Below are 17,637 nucleotides of genomic sequence, written 5' to 3'. Positions count from 1 at the left end.
GGTTTTTCCTCTTACACGAATTTTTGATTCAGAGGCTGGAACGTATAAGTCCTGAAAATTCAAGATTCGACCTTTGTACCAAAGTTTCGCGATCAAAATTCGCATGTGTAGCGAAAATGCGAAAATTGACTGAATTTTAAATGCTAATTATTTATCCTAACTTGATCGTCAAGCAGCCGTCTGCAATAATTTGTTTAAAAATTCTATAGAAACGATTTACTCGAGTGATGAAACATGCTCCAAAGTCAGAGACATTTTTTTTACAACTTTCTTTTTTTTTTCGTAGCCATGCTTTTGAATTGCGGCATGATAAATCTACGAGACACTCCGTTTTTGCATCGTCAGCAATAAGCCAATCAAGGACCTCGGTTCCCATTGGAGTCCTAAATAATAATAACAAGGTCAAACGGTATAACTTAACCTGCAACATAGTAAAATTATTAAAACAAATATCCATTGTACCTGGCAAAAATTGTTATCGTTGAATATTATCAAAATTATCAAAAATAAAAAAAATTACATTGTACGTAACGGTTCAATCAATCAAATAGTTTTTACGTTCTCATTCCTGAGGTGCGCTCTGTATCGGGTTTCTTTTTTGCCCAACCTCACCTTTAACACGCGAGTTAGGTTGAATTTAGATACAATTACGTTGCATCACCCAGATGCCCAAACAAAACCCGTTCACGTTAAAATAAAACCATTGATTCGAAATACCTTTACCAGAGTAAAGACAAACCTTTTCTACGACGTCGGACGTCCTGCACGTACGTTTCAGAAATTGAATTTTTATTTTTATGCCTCCTTTAAAATTCGCCCTTTTCTCGCAACATGATAATAATTCTACAAAACAAACAACGGCATTCGTTTCCTCGGAATATTTCACCCCCATTCCGTACACCTGACAATTTATTCAATACACAGACAGTAAATCTCTAGAAAATCGTAAAAACCGAAAATCAAGATTGCATATTATATTGTACCATAATGTACGAAAAAAAAAAACAGCTAGTAGTCCGAGCGATGCTAGCTAGTTGGGCCTTATTGAATAGAGCAACGGAAAAAAAAAAAAAAAAAAATACAACAAAACGTCAACGAACGAGTGAAAGACGAAAAGAGGACCAATCAGGGCGCGGCATTATCGGCGCACCGCAAGACGCGCAGGTTCGGCACAGTTTTAATCGGTCGGGTGACTCGTGACGTGGAACAACGGGGGCCACGGACCCCCTCCCTCCTCCCCCCCCCCCCCCCCCCCCGGCCCCTTCCCTTTCCGCTCCTCGGTCTCTCCGCGTCGAGTCTCGCGAGTTCAGTGTAAATCGGGTCCAGGTAACACGTTGCGCTCGGCGATTCCCGGTCAAAAACGCGGCACGAGAGGTGTATACGGATGTAAGTTGATTGAAATAAAAAAAAACAAAATAAATAAACAAATAAAAATTGAAAACGACAAGTTTTCCCCTAGTTTCCGTTCCGTTGTACAATGTGTAACGTCGCGAGTTGTAGCTGATTGGGACGATCGACGAATTGCTGATTTTTTGAATAATTAAATAAACATAATTGTTTTTAATCGGATTCGGTTTTTACGACAAAAATATCGCTGAGTCGGTTTCGTGTATATTGTTATACGCTAATACCAGTTATACGGAATGATTTGACTCGTTATTGCAAAATGCTGTGACTTTTTTTTTTTTTATTTCTTTCTATTTTTGACTCGAGTCTCTTGACTGTAATGTTGGTGAAAGCGAAGACTTTGTAACGAATTGTGCAACAGATTCAGGATGTTATGCTCGTGCAGTTGCCGTTGATCGCCATTACGGTTATACAGTTTTATTTTTAATCGTTTTGTAGGATTTGCACCGGTGACGTTTCGGTCTTTCCAGGTGAGTTATTTGAGGAAAATTGAACCAAAAAAATTAGCGAACAAAATCTATGAAATTTATTGTATTCGTAAGAACTATCTCCGATTCTCTTATTGCTGATGTAGAAATTAAAATATTTCCAAGGTTGTCGATAATTTCATAACATTTGCATTAATCACATTGGAACGTAAGTTTGATCCAATTTACATGAATATTTTTCGCTGATTTTGTTCGTAAAGAAATTTTCTGCAATTTTTTTTTTTGAGATTTAACCTTCCAAAAGCTCAGTTATCAATAAATTTGTACATATCGCACTCTGTACTGCATTTAGTATGAAACTAGGAGATAGTTTTATGACAAGAGTTATATGAACTCGATTTATTTACGGGTTTCTTTAAACTACAGATGATTAATATTCTCTGTCCAACGCTTTCTAATGATTGCAAACTTATGATAATAACTGAACTCTCGGTTTAGGATCCCTCGTTCGTTTCACACTGAGAAGAGATTTTTTTCAACAAACCTCACGTCACGGTCAGTTAACTTGAGTTTCAATTTACACTCGTGATCTCATCACAATATATTTCCTGCCTGATGAACTCTTTCACTTTGCCGTACGCCCGACACATCCTTAAACTAGTTTTGACCAAAGGCCGTTCACTTTATACAGGCTGCTTCATTTCTGTCGTTAAATATGCAAAATCCATCACCCAAAGAGCTCAGCTGATTTCAGTCTCCATCGCCACCAATTTACCATAGCTTCAATAATAAACTCGAAGAACTTCTATCTGTAATCAGCATAAATCACATGTTTCCATAAAAGGAATCAATCTTTTCATCGTCAAAATACGTTATAATACAGTTTCGAATTTATACCTCACCCTTTTACCAACTGGATCAGTGTTCAATCATTCTCAACGCGTGTCTTTAGATAAGCTGTTCGTATATTGCTAAAAAAAAAAAAAAAATAGTACAGTGTATTAAAAATTCTCCGGGTATCATGAATTCGTTAATTAAATTCACAAGTGAATGGAAGCTCGTCAAAGTTCTGAATCATCGAATAGTTAATCGTATCCTATTTTTACACGTTTGTTGATAGTTTCAATTTATAAAAAAAAAGAAAAATAAAAGAAAAGAAAAGAAAACTGTTATGAAACAGATCTTGGACAAGCTAGAACGTACATTTTGTAGCATTTCAAGGTGAATAGTTTCTGTATGTTTAAACCGCGTTGCATACCAGCAATAAAACGGATATAAACCCGACATGCGACAAGCTTGCTTGTGATTCTAAAGCAATAACTTGTAATTTAATGGTTATCGTTAAACCCGTTCCAATCTTTCACCCTGTAACTGATCAGTAATTTCCTTGTCAATTTAAATCAATAAATATCGAATCACACTCTAATGAAATTATTTTCATTCGACATCAATGAATCACAGCATTTAATCGGTCAAATTAATTTACTCCGACTTTATTCTAGTTCAAAACGGTTCACCCCGAATCTCAAAAAGAAACCGATCGAACATTTTTTTAAATCAAAATTTCGAAACAAAAACTCTGTTCGGCTACTTCGCGATGATTCTCAAGAAATTAAATGCAAAATCAACAGTTGGTTCTTCTACTTTTTAACAAAAAAAATAAATAAATAAATAAATAACAATCTTAAAGATCGATCAAAAGCGTATAGATTTTTCACTCTCGGGTTTCAAATCTGGCCGATGTTCTTTTTTTCTGGGTCACTCTGTAGTTTTTACGGGTGCATTAGATTGATGGATGAAATATAGATACAGCTATTACTTACAGTTTCGGACACACTACACGAGATAGCGATTAAGTAGGCTACATTTTACCTGACAATTAACAACTGTCATACCACTTAGATTATCGTTTACTCATTGTCAGTGGTGAAATTTTGCTGTCGATTGGTATATATCTCTTGCAATAGTACCTGGGTGAGTAATTGTTGTTGTTGTCGTTTTTTTTTTTTCTGTATTTGACTCGCTCAAATCAACAAATAGTTTCAGAATTGAAATTCGAATGCAGTTTTTCCGACCACTGGAACATTTTTCTCAACTCAATTTTTTTTCTCTACAATTTATTAATATCGCAAAGCATAATTAAGCAAAAATTTTAGATTCTTGGACTGCAAATTTAACACACGACAGATTGTAGGCCACGTGGTGTGTTGAAATACTTATATATATATATATACGATACTATTTTACGATATTATTTGAGGACTGATAACGAAAAGTACTTATAGTACACGTAGATCCTATCGATTTATCAATGTCAACGACCGTTAAATGCGACGTGTTTTTTTACTCTTCACGTGTCACAAAAAGAAACTTCCAGCATCGAAGATTTTGATGACATTTAAAATACAAAATAACCAATTTGGAGAATAGAAAGAATCAAAAATGTGAGATTACAATTTTTCCGAAACAGTAGAATAGAAAATACAGGAAACTCTTCGATAAACGAAACCTGACATTGGGCAGAGAACATGAAAACATTGTGATTATTAATTGTAAATATATATATGTATATATATATATGTATATTCGATATGACATTCTTGCTGCAAAGTCGGTTGTCCGTTTAACTTGGCAGGTGTCAGCTTATCTCTGTCTCACGTTCGCTTCGCATTTTTACCCGTTGCGCAAATAATTACACGAGACTGATACGAGATACGGCAATTTTAAATTCTGAGCTTAATAATATATATAATCCGATACAGTAAAATTTCGTTATATAGTCGGAATGTGACAGCGATACTTTCATCGAATAAAAATGGAGATTAAAACGTTGGCTGAAGTGATCGTTGGATAAGAATCATCGTCTCGAGAGTTGTTTTGTGAAAAATTTGAAATATCGATCGATATTTTGAGAACCGTTTTTGGTAATTTCGAAATCTGAATTCGCAGATTGAAAGCCGGGAGGAAGTGATAACGACAAGTTCCGTCGTGACGAGCTCGACTACCTCTGGAAAAAGCACGAAGACAACGAAGACGAAGAAAAAGAAAATCGAAGGTGTCGCGAACAGCGATGTTTCGACTGGCCTCACGCCGCGAACAAAGAAGACCAAGAAAAGCAAGAAGAGTGATCCTGAGAAGGAAAACATCTCGGTGGTGAGTTTGCCGGATCGTTTTAAGCGCTTTTACGTATCTAAGCGTAGCTTCGTAGCTGCTTGAAAAAAAAATTGAAATTTAGTCATTGAGATTCGCATGATATTTGACAAACTTTACCATCGCGAGAAAATTTCTCCTAAATATACCGTGTTTGATTTTTCCTAGGTTTAATATCAAAATAATTTTTAATTTTTTAATTGAAAACTTAGCTTAACATTTTCAATTACAAGGATGTCGCATAATTCGATAGCCGATGATAAGTTCACTGTTTCGGATCGCAGCGTCTGTTTCTTATGCTTCAAGAATCGCTATGGATTCGTTGACAAATTTTGGTAGCAAAGAAGAAATTCAGACGCACGGTGCTTTTTTAAAAACAACAATCCTTAAAGCGATCGGAACCAAAATCTAGGATCCAAATTTTGGCTGAAAAATACTCGTCTCGTAAAAGTTTGTCAGTCATAAAAATTTCATGCGAATCGTTCAATTTTTGAGCCTCGCCGCTCATTTTCCTCCAATGTTTTACTTCCTTTTTAATTTCGCTTTTATTTATCAATCTTGCTTGTTACACATACAGAGTGAATTTCTAATGATCAAATGATCGGTCGACTGCTGAAATTTGACGCGCATGCGCTACAATCCGAAAGCAGTTGTTAGACAGGGTGACCAACCGTTACGATCATAACCTCGAAAACTTTCGTGGTTGTCGTTAGTGGTTGTGTTGAGCACCGACAGCTGTCAAAATTTTTCACGTTACGTACGTCACAGCGAATTCTCGTCTGAAATTATGACAGTTGGTCAACCTGGCAAAGAATTTCTCTCGAATCGTTGCGCATGCGCATTAAACTGCTAGCGATTCAGTCGTTACAAATTCGCCTTGTACATACTAGATTATGTAATAAACCCTTCCTCCGAGTCTTCCCAAGCTAGATATATCGGCATGCTCAGTGTGTGTGTTTTTAGAACGGTAACATAGACGGTTCAAACATGCGTACAAAAATCAGTTCGAACTACGTGGAAAAGGTTGAGCAGCCTGCGGACGAAGACGAGCTGTCTAATGTCAACGTTAAGACTTTGGTGAGTTTTTTTTTTTTTTTGTTTTGGTTTGATTTTCGCATCGTGAATGCTACATTTCAAACACGGTGTGTATTACTTGAGATTAACGTGTTTAAGACCTCTGGATTTTTCATTTCATTCGTTATTATTTTGTGTTTTTCTCCACTCGGAGTAAAAGAAGACCTTTTTTTTTTTTTTTTTTTTTTATTCAAGAATTTGCCGGCTTGATTGCTGATTTTTACAGCAGGTTCGAGTTTTTTTGGTTTTGCTCTGAAATTCATCCATTCAAATTAACGAATATTACTCAGAAACGTGTCGCCGTTTATATTCTGGGAAAATATAATTTTTTGATGTAGTTAATTGTTTAATGTCAAAATTTAATGATTCTTAATCTTTTCAAATGACATTTTTCAAACCGTTGATCTTATTTTCACGATTTTCTCCAAAAGTAGTCTCACCCGGTTGAAAATTGTAGACCTCGTCTATTTAGGACAAAAATTGATGAGAGAAAGAAAGATGCAAGAAAGTGATAAAAAGGTGACGATACCAATTCTGTAGAAAAAAAAAATGACAAAATGAAGGAACAAGAACGAACTAGAAGGTAAAAAAAAAAAAAATTAAAATAACATCGTGACGTTGGGCTTCTGCAATTTCAATTACGAACTTCACGTAATAAGAATCTTTTACTAAAAAGCAGAAGGTTATAACAGAGGAAAAAGTGTGGAATGCTTTTAAGATAAGCTAAGTACTTCTTACTCGCTATTTGTTCCCCCATTTACCATAATTGTTAACCCACCTTCAAGCCGAATGTTTTCTTTGAAGCAATGATTGCAGTCACCGATTAATCAGCTTGCATGCGAGATTCTCTCGGTTCTTAACGAGCCTCAAAATTGTATCTTTGGATGAGATTGGCAAACAACAAACTTGCATCGTTTGCATGTAAATGAATAATTGTGGCTGTTTCTTTTAAAGAATGAAAATGCAGGGCATGCTAAATCGACGATCATATTATCCCAACTTCTGATAATTGTAAATATACCTATATTTCAATTCAAACATTTTGATAACGCTCAATTGTTTGTTTTCTTCTCGAGTCTCATAATTTACATTTTACGTAAAAGCCTTGTAATTGTGGAAAAAAAAAAGAAGATTTTTCACGTCTTTCAAGAGGTTCGATAAAAATGCGTCAAAAAATTTGTTGGACATGTAACAAAACAGAGAGTTATGCGAATAAATTCAAGCAATTTATAATATTTGTTTATAGTAAAAAGTCTAAAATAATTGCATAATTTCACTCGTGATTCTTATCTGTATTTATTGAATTTCTTTCAATTTTGTCACATATTTTGAAATTAAAATCATCATTTCTCAATCGACATTTTCTCTACAAAATCTCATTCTTTTTCTGTTTTGTTTTTTGTTTTTCTTCACCTCGGAGCATTTAATGCAGTGGTATTTTCTCTTCGTCTCTCTTTGCTTTTCAAATACACAAGCTGAAAAATCGTAAGGGTAAAATTTACAGCCAGTTAGGAAATTTAATTGAGCATTGAACCTAGGTAATTAAAGTCAATTAGAGATTCTCTTCCCGAAGTCCCCTCTCAATGTAACGTCAATTAATCAGCAGCCTTACCAGTTGAATGATCGGCGTACATGCGCCTGGTCAAACATACGTATATAAATTTACATATGGTGCATTCCGTGCCAAATCACGAAGAATGTAGTCCGGACTGTTTTTGATTTTTTTCGATTTTCATTTCTTTTCACGTCTGATGGTCCCTTGCATCTGGAAAAAAAAAAAAAAAAATTGCGTAAATTACAAAGGGAAATCAGTTGTTCAGCTGTTTTTTATCAAAAAAATTACACCCCGTGAGAAAAACGATCTTACAACCAATTTTGTACGCAGAAATTGTTGATTTTAAAAATTTTCATCTGCCTGGAAATATTCGAAAAATTGGAATCCCATTCTAGTTTTGATATTGGAAATGGAATTTTTTGAAAATTGTCTCAATATTTTAATCATTGTCGCGTTTTCTACTCTTTGGAGTAAAGACCGTCTTGCGTGAAGAGATGTTTTTTAAATCCCATTTTGTCGCGATCATTTTATGCGGAATGCCCTGTACATGCATGCGAGAGTCAATTGCACGATTTTATGTTTACTATTTCTTCGTTTGTGTTTGTTTGTTTGTGCATGATGTGCAGACACAAAGCTATGTCTCAGAGACGAATAGAACCGAACTGCAGGAGAAGAGTAGCGTTAAGGAAATCATCGCCACCGGCGTATCCATTAAACAATTGGTACGTATTCTCGGATAAATAGCTGCATCGTAAATTTATGTAGACAGTGCAACACATATTTACACAAACAGACTGCGAGGTAAATATTTAATAGACTGTTTCCCGAAACTGACGCGGTTATTTTTTTTCCATTTTTTTATTGCCAGATGCAAAATGACGATAATTATTATCGTTGCAGATCAAAGGTAGAAATTTTTCACTCATTTTCTATCATCTATCAATTGAGCTCCTTATTGTGAATCTGCAGTGGATCGGTCAAAACTTCATTTCAACAAAAATCTTGCGACGCGTTGCAAAAAGTTTGAATCCATCAAATTTCCCAAAAATATTTCGAATACATTTTATTTCAGTGGCAAAATTTTGGGATTCAAGCAAAAAGTCGACTCCGATGTTCCTCAGAAATATGATGTGCTTTTCTTTTTGTTATGTAATTTTTTATATAACTTACAATTCACTGTTTTCAATAAGAAAAAGGCTCTGGAAGAATAGAACACTGTGAAAAATGATCTACCCAATATATTACATAAATGTGTATGAAATTCTTGTGTAACTTAAGGGTCGATTTTTTACAGATCATTTGTATGATATTTATGTGTGAATTGAAAAACCCAATTGTATAATTGTATTCTCATAACAGTATGAATGAAAATTGAACGCAGCTGTTGATTCGATGCTTCGATGATTGTGAAGAACGAACACAAGTTTTTTTTTTTTTTATTTCTTCTACTTTTTGCAAACAACAACTCAGCTTTTGCATAATGGAGGTATTGCTCCGCTTAAATCTTGACGTGTGATTATTTATAAGCCGAAATTACAATGCTATAACTTGACTGTATAACAACAATATAATATTATTATCAATAACTATACATCGTTTATAATGAATAACAATCCGAGCAATGTTAATAAATTTCTCATGATATTAATTTACATTGAAAAGCTCTATTAATAGCCTTAAATAATAATATTAATAATACTGATCAAATTAATATAATAATACGTGTTTTGTACGCTGTGTTTTTGTTACTAACAGTGCCGAAGCTTTGGTGACCTGTCGAACATGAGCGATGCCGAGGTGGATACCTTTGCCCAAGAGGATCACGAAATGCCCGAGAGCGATGAGGTTTGTTCGTTCTTCGTTTGCCCTTTTCTTTTCTTTTTTTTTTTTTTCATTCTCAGCGAAAAATTAAACATTTCTTCATACACCGCGATATTCATTCATTATCTCTTACAATACATCTAGAGTATCATTATTTAAGTTATAATCGCTTGTAGTTACAATCAATTTGCCTCGAGACGACGTCATTGCTATTTTTCTATTCATTCATTCTTTGGAGGATACAGAAGGTAATTTTTCATTGAAATAATCTATATCTGTACAAAAATCTGAGAAATCTCCGGTATTTGTTTGTTTTTTGTTTCGATTTTTTTACTTTTTTCTTTCAAGAACTTTCTGTAACATATTTATAGCATGCATCTGGATAGAAACTTTCGATAACCTCAAAGATTTTTCCGTCAAACTGGTGAAATTAATTTTCTGCATATAATAGGAACTGAAAGGTGTCTAAAAAAAAAAAAAAAAAAATCCTACGACTCATTACAATTTGTCAGAATTGTTGAAAAAAAAAAAAAAATTGAAAAACTATCGTAAATTCACGTTCCGAGCTTACGAGAATAGTTGAACGTTTAAGTAACGGAAGCAAATGCTATTTTTCAAGTTGCTTTTTACTGATGAGAAAGAAAAAAAAAAAAAAACTGCCGATCCAAATGCTTCGGAATTTGCTTATAAATACATTTTAAAAATTAAATCAGTGGATCGTTGAAGTACACAAGTCGACGGTTAAGAGAAAGTAGGTAAATTAATTAAGTCTTGTACACTAATTACAATTACGTATGTATATTTTGTAGAAAAACGTTCTGCATGTACGTTCATTTTTATTTTTGCATGTCCGCATCCATCCGTCAACATTCCGTGAATGAAATCAAATCGATTCGAAATTAAAAAAACAAAAAAAAAACAACAACAACAACGTCAAACACAATTAATTCACGCCCGATTAAACAAATTGAAAAATGAATAACCGCAACGCGAAACAATAACAATCCAACCGATAATCAGCGGAGTGCCATGACTGCGCTGGAAGGACGACGTTTTTATCAAACACGTCACAGTGTACCAAATGGTTCGACGCATTCCGTCATTACTTTGGCCAAAGAAAATCTGCTATCTAACGATCCAGGCTTTCAAACGGTGAGAAAACACTGAGAATCTCCATTTATCCGCACTTTTTATCCAAAATTGAGGCTGATGGTAAATTTGAGACAAAGTGCCTTGAATTTTGAATTCTTTCGCTTCTGTCGAATTGAAAAGAGGTTTTTTTTTTTTTTTTTTATATTTTAAGAATATTTTAAGCGATTCGATTTCTCTTCGACATATTATTTGCATTTTAAAATATAATTGAGGAAAAATTTGAGAACTTTGGATCTTGTTTTACTTTGTTGTAGCTAGTAAATTTATGTAAAACAATTGAAAAACAAATTTTTAATTTACTCTGAATATTCTAAGATAATCACGTAGTCTTGACACAGAGCAATAATAATTGAGTTGACTGAAATTCTGAATATCTTGTTTGGTTTTATAATAGTTTAGGAATAAAGCTGCTAGATCGTTGTGAGCAAAAAAATTTCTCTCTTCATTCCGAAACATGATATGAAGAAACGGATCTTGTTATTTTTCTCAAATTTATTTTGTGGCGAGAGTATGAATTTTTTTACAAGAATCGAGGTGATGCAAAATATTCAACTACGACACACGAGCCATTATGATAAATCGATTTTTGAGGATTGACCTAAAATGTACAGATTTGTATCAATTCATTGCTCTGTTAAATTTCATCCCTAATAATTAATCATTTGAGAGTTCAGTACGTCTCAAAAGTATAAAATTGATTTAAAAATCATAAGCACGAAAGAATTTTGACTTCCGTATTTCTGTATACCAGAAATATAAAGGTACAAAAAACAAACAGACAATGAATCGATAAAATCGGTTTATAATTGAGCCGAGAAGTTAAAAAAAATAAACAAAAATACGTCTTAAATCGATAGGCAAATAATTTTTGACAAATAACCTCCAGTCATTAATAACGTTGCAATTGGCAAGTCCAAACATTTTCACTCGAATTTATCATCAAACTTGAATCCCTCACCGCACGTTTTCCAATTTACTAATCTGAAAACATAAAAGAAAAAACAAATGCTTATTGTACAAATTATACCAGAAGGTTAAAATTAATTTTGATTTGAAGTGACGTGCTTGTTTTTCTGAGAATTCTCCATTCTGATCAATGACCTAAAATCAGATTCAAAATTTTTTTTTTAAGTGTAGCCACTGCGTTGAGGAAACATTTTTATTTCTCACTGCGCTGTAAAATATATAGTGCGTTACAAACTGTGTGTAAATTAATTTTTTACCAAGTAATTGTATTGAATTTACGATCCTTTTTACAGTCGATATTGCGAGTTGAAATGTACTTTGGTTTTTTTTTAAATTTTATAAAATTAACGATGATTCGAAAACCTGTCAAACGAACATTTAAGTACAGTTTACTATGAATTTTTTTCAGAAAAAAATTATTATTTAATTTTAATATTAAATACTACATCATCCGTCAACAGTTTTCTCTCAGTGCAGTGAATTTCACTAAAGTTCACTTGAAAAAATTTTGAAATGATTTAAGGATCCAATTTTCGAGATTATGTTCAATAAACTTTGTTCAAAATTGATCGTTGACCGAATTATAAAAAAGCTTGAAGTATTATGAACTGCACTGTTTTAAATCAATGAGCTTTTCGGAGAGATCGAATGTCGCCTGAATTCGAATATTGAAAGGGAAAGAAGTTGAAAAAGAAAACTCTAATTTGTGTTTGGTTTGCTACTTTTTTTGGGGCGCATATCTTATTGTAGAAAGCAAAGTCGATGGGTGACTTGAGACTGTTTGATAAGGAGCGAACGGAACTAGCCAAAGACGCGATTATCTTCAACGGCGTATCTGTCAAAGCACTCGTAAGTATTTACCACCCTCAAAAGCAACATGAAATCGGGACTTGAAACCGTTTCCAGTTCACTTTTCCCACTCGCGTAGCTAACTCGCTTCATCGTATCACAATCAGCTTCCAAACATTTGAAATAAGATAAAAACCGGTTTGAAAATTTTACTCGAGACGCCTCCTTTCAAATCTTCGAAGAATCCGTGTTGTCGTAACTTTTCTGTTTGTCGAATGTCAAAAATATCTGAGATTGAAAAATGTGTCAAAATGGTAATATGAAAAAAAAAATCTCTATTCTCAATTCGTTGGGACGTATGTAATTGTTTTTAAAATTACTTACGAATTCAGAAATTTTAATCGTCAGTTGATAAAATCCCTACTAATGTTAATAAATGATATCCTAATGACCACCCTTTGTCTTCCATGTTTTTTCATTCGTTATTTTTTTTTTTTGTTCCATTATACTAACACTGAAAACCGTGCTATTTTTCTTTCTATGATTGTGCATGCAACTTAACTAAAACTGAATTATCCTGTGGACGGGACAGAGAGCGTGCTACTGTAGTTTGGCTAATTTAACAATCAACAGTGTTCAGAAGAACTCCGCCAATGGTCACAGGTCACTGACCATCAACCTGCAGGTAAGAATTATAAATCTCGGGCAAACCCGATCGACGTTGAATTCTGGTGCTGCTTTTGGGTTCGATTAATTTAAGGGTGAAATTAAAAATCCGGCCGAATCTCGAGTCATTCGTGGGTTTGTCTAATAAAAAAAACAGAGATAAAAGGGAACACGAAATAAAGACACGCAAAATAAAGAAGCACATTGAAACGCACGCAAATCTTGTCTCGCTTTAGACTGATCGAAGAATCTTACAGTCACATGCAATTTTTGCAATGCTTTCACAGACACTGTATCCCTTATACATCGTTATATATTCCTAAGGTGCACAGATTTTATTCTTTTTTATACATACGTCGATTTTCCAGTTTTAAATCGCTTTAGACTAAAAAAATTCAGTAGATCGTTCGATTTTATGCTTATTTTGGTTAGGAGACATTATATTTTCTATGATTCAACTGAGATACTGATTTTATTATCACATTGATGTTGTTGTATAATGAATATTATTGATTTTAATCAAGGAGTGGGTTATTGAATTTACTGTTGAGAAACAAAATCCGTAGAATTAACTTCACGAAAAATAGTTTTCCGAACAAAATTAGTCGTCGAAAAGTAAAATCGAACGTATCGCTAAATTTTCACTCGTTCTGACGCACTTCGAAACGAAAGATCTATCTTAAAACTTTTGTCTGTAATTTGAAAATTTCTTTCGTTCATTTTCAGGAACATCACCGTAGCTCACGAATACATTAATACTATAAATACTCAATATTCAGCCAACTCGTAATAAAATTGCCAGAAAGTATAGAGTTTCAACTCATCAGTTCTTTTCACATATCCCTCGCTGCCTAAATCGATAGCACTACGTGCACAAAACAAGATTTAAGAAGAAGAAAAAGCACTTTATTTATGATCCTCACCTGCAATCTGCTTATCACAGTTTATCGTGCGTGTAAATATTTAAATAGGCTCACAATTGGGGAACGTTCACGTGAGTTGAGTATCAGGGCCGTTTCGGGATACGGATTCTTGTACCGACATTTACCGACTCTTACCGACACTTACCGACACTTACCGACTTTTACCGACACTTACCGACTATTACCGACTATTACCGCCATTTCTCGACATTTATGAAACGTTGGATTGTGGGGTGGTAGGTGGTTACTTTGAACAGATTCTTTCGTCAGTACTGATTGACGCAACCCCCGAGTCTCCGCCCTAAACAGTTTTGAAACGTTTCAGAAGTGTCGATAATTGTCTGTGCAGGAATCTGTATCCAGAACCGGCCATGCTACTCTAGTCACATGACAATCAATCCATCACAACCTGCACAAGTATTACAAGTAATATTGAAACATGACGTTCGAAAATGCGCGTAAATCATCTCGCATTGAACGAATTGAATTAACACTGTTTTTTTCATGTGTTCGTAGAAATCAAGCTTCAACAAATTCGACGCATTGAGCAAGAAGCCCGTTCTTCACGTGCGTTCAGTAGACGCTGGTAAAGTTCAGCAACAATTCAACTCGGTACGTTTGAAAAATTCTAGAGAGGTTCTGAAAACAATATTCTTCCAGAACTTTAATTTTTAATGAAAATCTCATAATCTTCGAGTTTCTAATTAGTTGACTAATTCACACAAAGTCGAGTTGCAGGTGAAAATCAGTCAAAATTTAAGGAGAAAACTCACATTTTTTCCCAAACTTAATTTTGTGTCATAAATCTGAAAAATTCGAGTTCCAGAGTCTTTGTGTATTTTCCAACATTACCGTGATATGAAATTAATCTCGAATGGATTACTCGAAAAAATTAAACATGCTTATGAAACATTTGATATTGATTTGCCTGATATGCAATTGAAAATATATGGACGTGGGGATTTGTAAAAAGATATTTTCGATAAAACTAGGATTATGAAAAGTTTGCAGAAATTTTCAAGCATATCAATTTGATTATTCCACAAATCTGTGACAAATTAATTTTCCGCCTATAAATTGAAATATATCCAGAAAATTCTTATTTAAAATTACCCAAACTTACCGAAGATTGTTTGGAAAATACAATTCTGAGTAAATTCCTAGACCTCTCAAAGTTATTCAAACTAGGTGATAATAATTATTTTTCGGATTCCTAACAAAAATCGGATTTAGTTCACTTTCTCGATTCAAATCCCCTATTTGATAAAAAAGAAGCAATAATTCTAGCCGGACGATAAATTTGTTTAAAAATTAAAAATTGACAAGTAGTCTGTAATTCTTAAACAAAAAAATTGAATTCCTCTGATCATCGCTATTTCAATTCACAGGTGGGTCAAAATGGAGAACCGAATCCGAACTGCCGCAGTTGCGGTAAAGTCGTGTTTCAAATGGAACAGACGAAAGCTGAAGGGTTGATTTGGCACAAGAATTGCTTCCGATGTAACCAATGCAGCAAACAGCTAAGCGTCGATAATTACCAGAGCCACGAAGCCACCCTTTACTGCAAGCCACACTTCAAAGAACTCTTTCAGCCAAAACCTGTCGAAGAATCCGACCAGCCCAGTACGCATTTTCAAATTTATTTTCCGAATTTTAAATACGATATCAAATATCATTTTTATTATAACTGTTACCGTAAGGCATTTATATTTTTATGAGTATAATTCAGTTTGAATTTATATACTCACAAACTCGCAATTATTCGTATCAGTGACCCGAGTTTTTTGAATATTTCTTTTCACCTTCTTTTACCTTTAAAATGGGGAAATTCTGCGATTATTGACTTGTCTTATTTTTTTCTTTTTTTTTCAAAGATTTGAAAGTAGTTGATGATTACATCGTTCTTTTATAACATTAATTCGATACATCACATTTAAAACGTTTGATCGTACAAAAAAAAAGTTACATACTTTTGCCGATTCAAATTCAAATTACACTCATTTTTTCGAGAATTATTTTTCTTGGCACGACCAATAATTAAAATTTTGAGTCACATTGAACCGAAGTTGTAAAGGAACACATTCTTTTTTTCGAACTTCATTTCCACTCTCACCAAATTTTCGTCTACTTCAGTCAGCACTTAAAAATTTTGCCATACTTTATAAGATTTATCCAAATAGCCAAGTTTTAGAAAATGGACGTGTATAGAAGAACGAAAAATCTAATCTCAGGTAGAAGAATGCTTAAAACTAATCTTGAAAAACTCGGGATTCCTCGTTCTTCGACAAATGTTTTTGTTAGAAAAAATTTTACATAGATCCAAAAAGTCACGAAGCAATTTTTATGGCGGTATTATGAAATGAATTTGCGTTAAAAAAAAAACTCTTCGTCAAGTTCAAAATATTTTAACCTCATGAATTTCACAAATTTTTTACACGTAGTGCGTCCACGCAAGCCAGAGCTGATAATTCGAGAGAACCAGCCGAAAGAATTGCCACCAGATGTGGTCAGAGGTAAATCAAAGAACAAAGCGTGGACCAAGCGTTGCATCATTGCGATGAAATAATCCACGTGAAGCTTGAAAGTGTTTTTGTGTCTGTGAAACAGCGGACGTTCAGATAAAAGCGCAGCTTTTTAAACCGCAAAATGAGACAAAGAACTGATATGCTTTGAAATATAAATAACTAATCGAAATAGGAAGCCGAAGGAAAGAACATTTTAGCGCGAATTCTGTTCTACTCAATCTTATTATTTTAGATTTTCAAATCAAAGATGTGTCGACTATTCAATTATTGGCAACTTTTTAGTCATCGCGATGATTTGCCTTTGATTTCAATGAGAAAACTACATATTCATTGGTATGTGTATATAATTTTGGACTGGACTTTAGTCTTCATTGAGCTCTTCGAACATCCGAAAAACAATTTTGAATAAGATCCATACTAATTCTTTACCTCAAAATATGTTCATCGCTTCAAAATCCGATTTCAGGCGATTTGTGCAGAATTCATTTGTAACCAAAATGAGCTATTATTAATTGAAGTTTGACATGTCGTTCGAATTTTATTTTAATTAACCAAGAGCGCATTATAATTCAACGCATCTAAGATTATTATACAATGACTTAACTATTGCGATGAAGATATTCACGGCTTACAACGTTTTTTTTTTTATATCAAAGGAATATTTTTCCGATAAAACCAGTATCAGAACTTAGACCTCCGTCGGCAAGGTGAATTATTACTGACTCTGTCGGCAAGGTAGACTCACTATACCCATAATATTTTTTCAATGTAATTGTTATTTGAAAAATGTGAATCAATTCACTCGTACTCTCTCTTTTTCGTATTAAGAACTTTAATTAAAAAAAGGAAAAGAAATAGTGATTATTTACAAAAGACAGAACGGCACTTTGCTCTAAAAAATCCACGTTGCCGACGGAGGATTAATTCAATTACTGATTCTGAACCTTTGCTTGGTAGATTTTCCGTTTTCAAACTTATGTGATTGGACTTCAGACATTTTCGATTTGCTGATTTTATTAATCCACTGATCTTTGACTCGACTCGCTGCAGCTCCTGAGCGTCGATAAGTGTTGTGAAATACTTACTAACGAATTTGTGTACATAAATCAATTTTTTCAGATATAATGTCTTCGTGTTACTTGGTGGAAAAATATTGCAAAACTATTTATTATCTAATATCG

At 33.9% G+C, this 17,637-nt stretch overlaps 1 protein-coding gene across 19 annotated transcripts in view; it reads left to right on the top strand.

Moving 5' to 3' along the window:
* LOC124297924 (probable GPI-anchored adhesin-like protein PGA55) overlaps window positions 1–17,637 on the top strand; it is a 122,747-nt gene that overhangs the window by 72,505 nt on the left and 32,605 nt on the right. For 5 of the 19 annotated variants that reach the window (XM_046749344.1, XM_046749338.1, XM_046749336.1 and 2 more), the window contains 10 exons: window positions 4,785–4,988; window positions 5,949–6,062; window positions 8,241–8,336; window positions 9,370–9,459; window positions 10,456–10,587; window positions 12,304–12,402; window positions 12,935–13,027; window positions 14,448–14,543; window positions 15,320–15,554; window positions 16,373–16,444. In XM_046749344.1, the coding sequence (XP_046605300.1) occupies window positions 4,785–4,988; window positions 5,949–6,062; window positions 8,241–8,336; window positions 9,370–9,459; window positions 10,456–10,587; window positions 12,304–12,402; window positions 12,935–13,027; window positions 14,448–14,543; window positions 15,320–15,554; window positions 16,373–16,444 (1,231 nt within the window). The remainder of the gene's footprint in view (window positions 1–4,784; window positions 4,989–5,948; window positions 6,063–8,240; window positions 8,337–9,369; window positions 9,460–10,455; window positions 10,588–12,303; window positions 12,403–12,934; window positions 13,028–14,447; window positions 14,544–15,319; window positions 15,555–16,372; window positions 16,445–17,637) is intronic. The other 14 variants (XM_046749342.1, XM_046749341.1, XM_046749343.1 and 11 more) reach the window with 14 other exon arrangements.

This window comes from Neodiprion virginianus, chromosome 2, assembly GCF_021901495.1.
Source record: "Neodiprion virginianus isolate iyNeoVirg1 chromosome 2, iyNeoVirg1.1, whole genome shotgun sequence".
In the NCBI taxonomy this organism is placed as follows: domain Eukaryota; kingdom Metazoa; phylum Arthropoda; class Insecta; order Hymenoptera; family Diprionidae; genus Neodiprion; species Neodiprion virginianus.
Note: the sequence above shows the minus strand (reverse complement) of the source record. Positions and strands in the feature narration are given on the sequence as shown.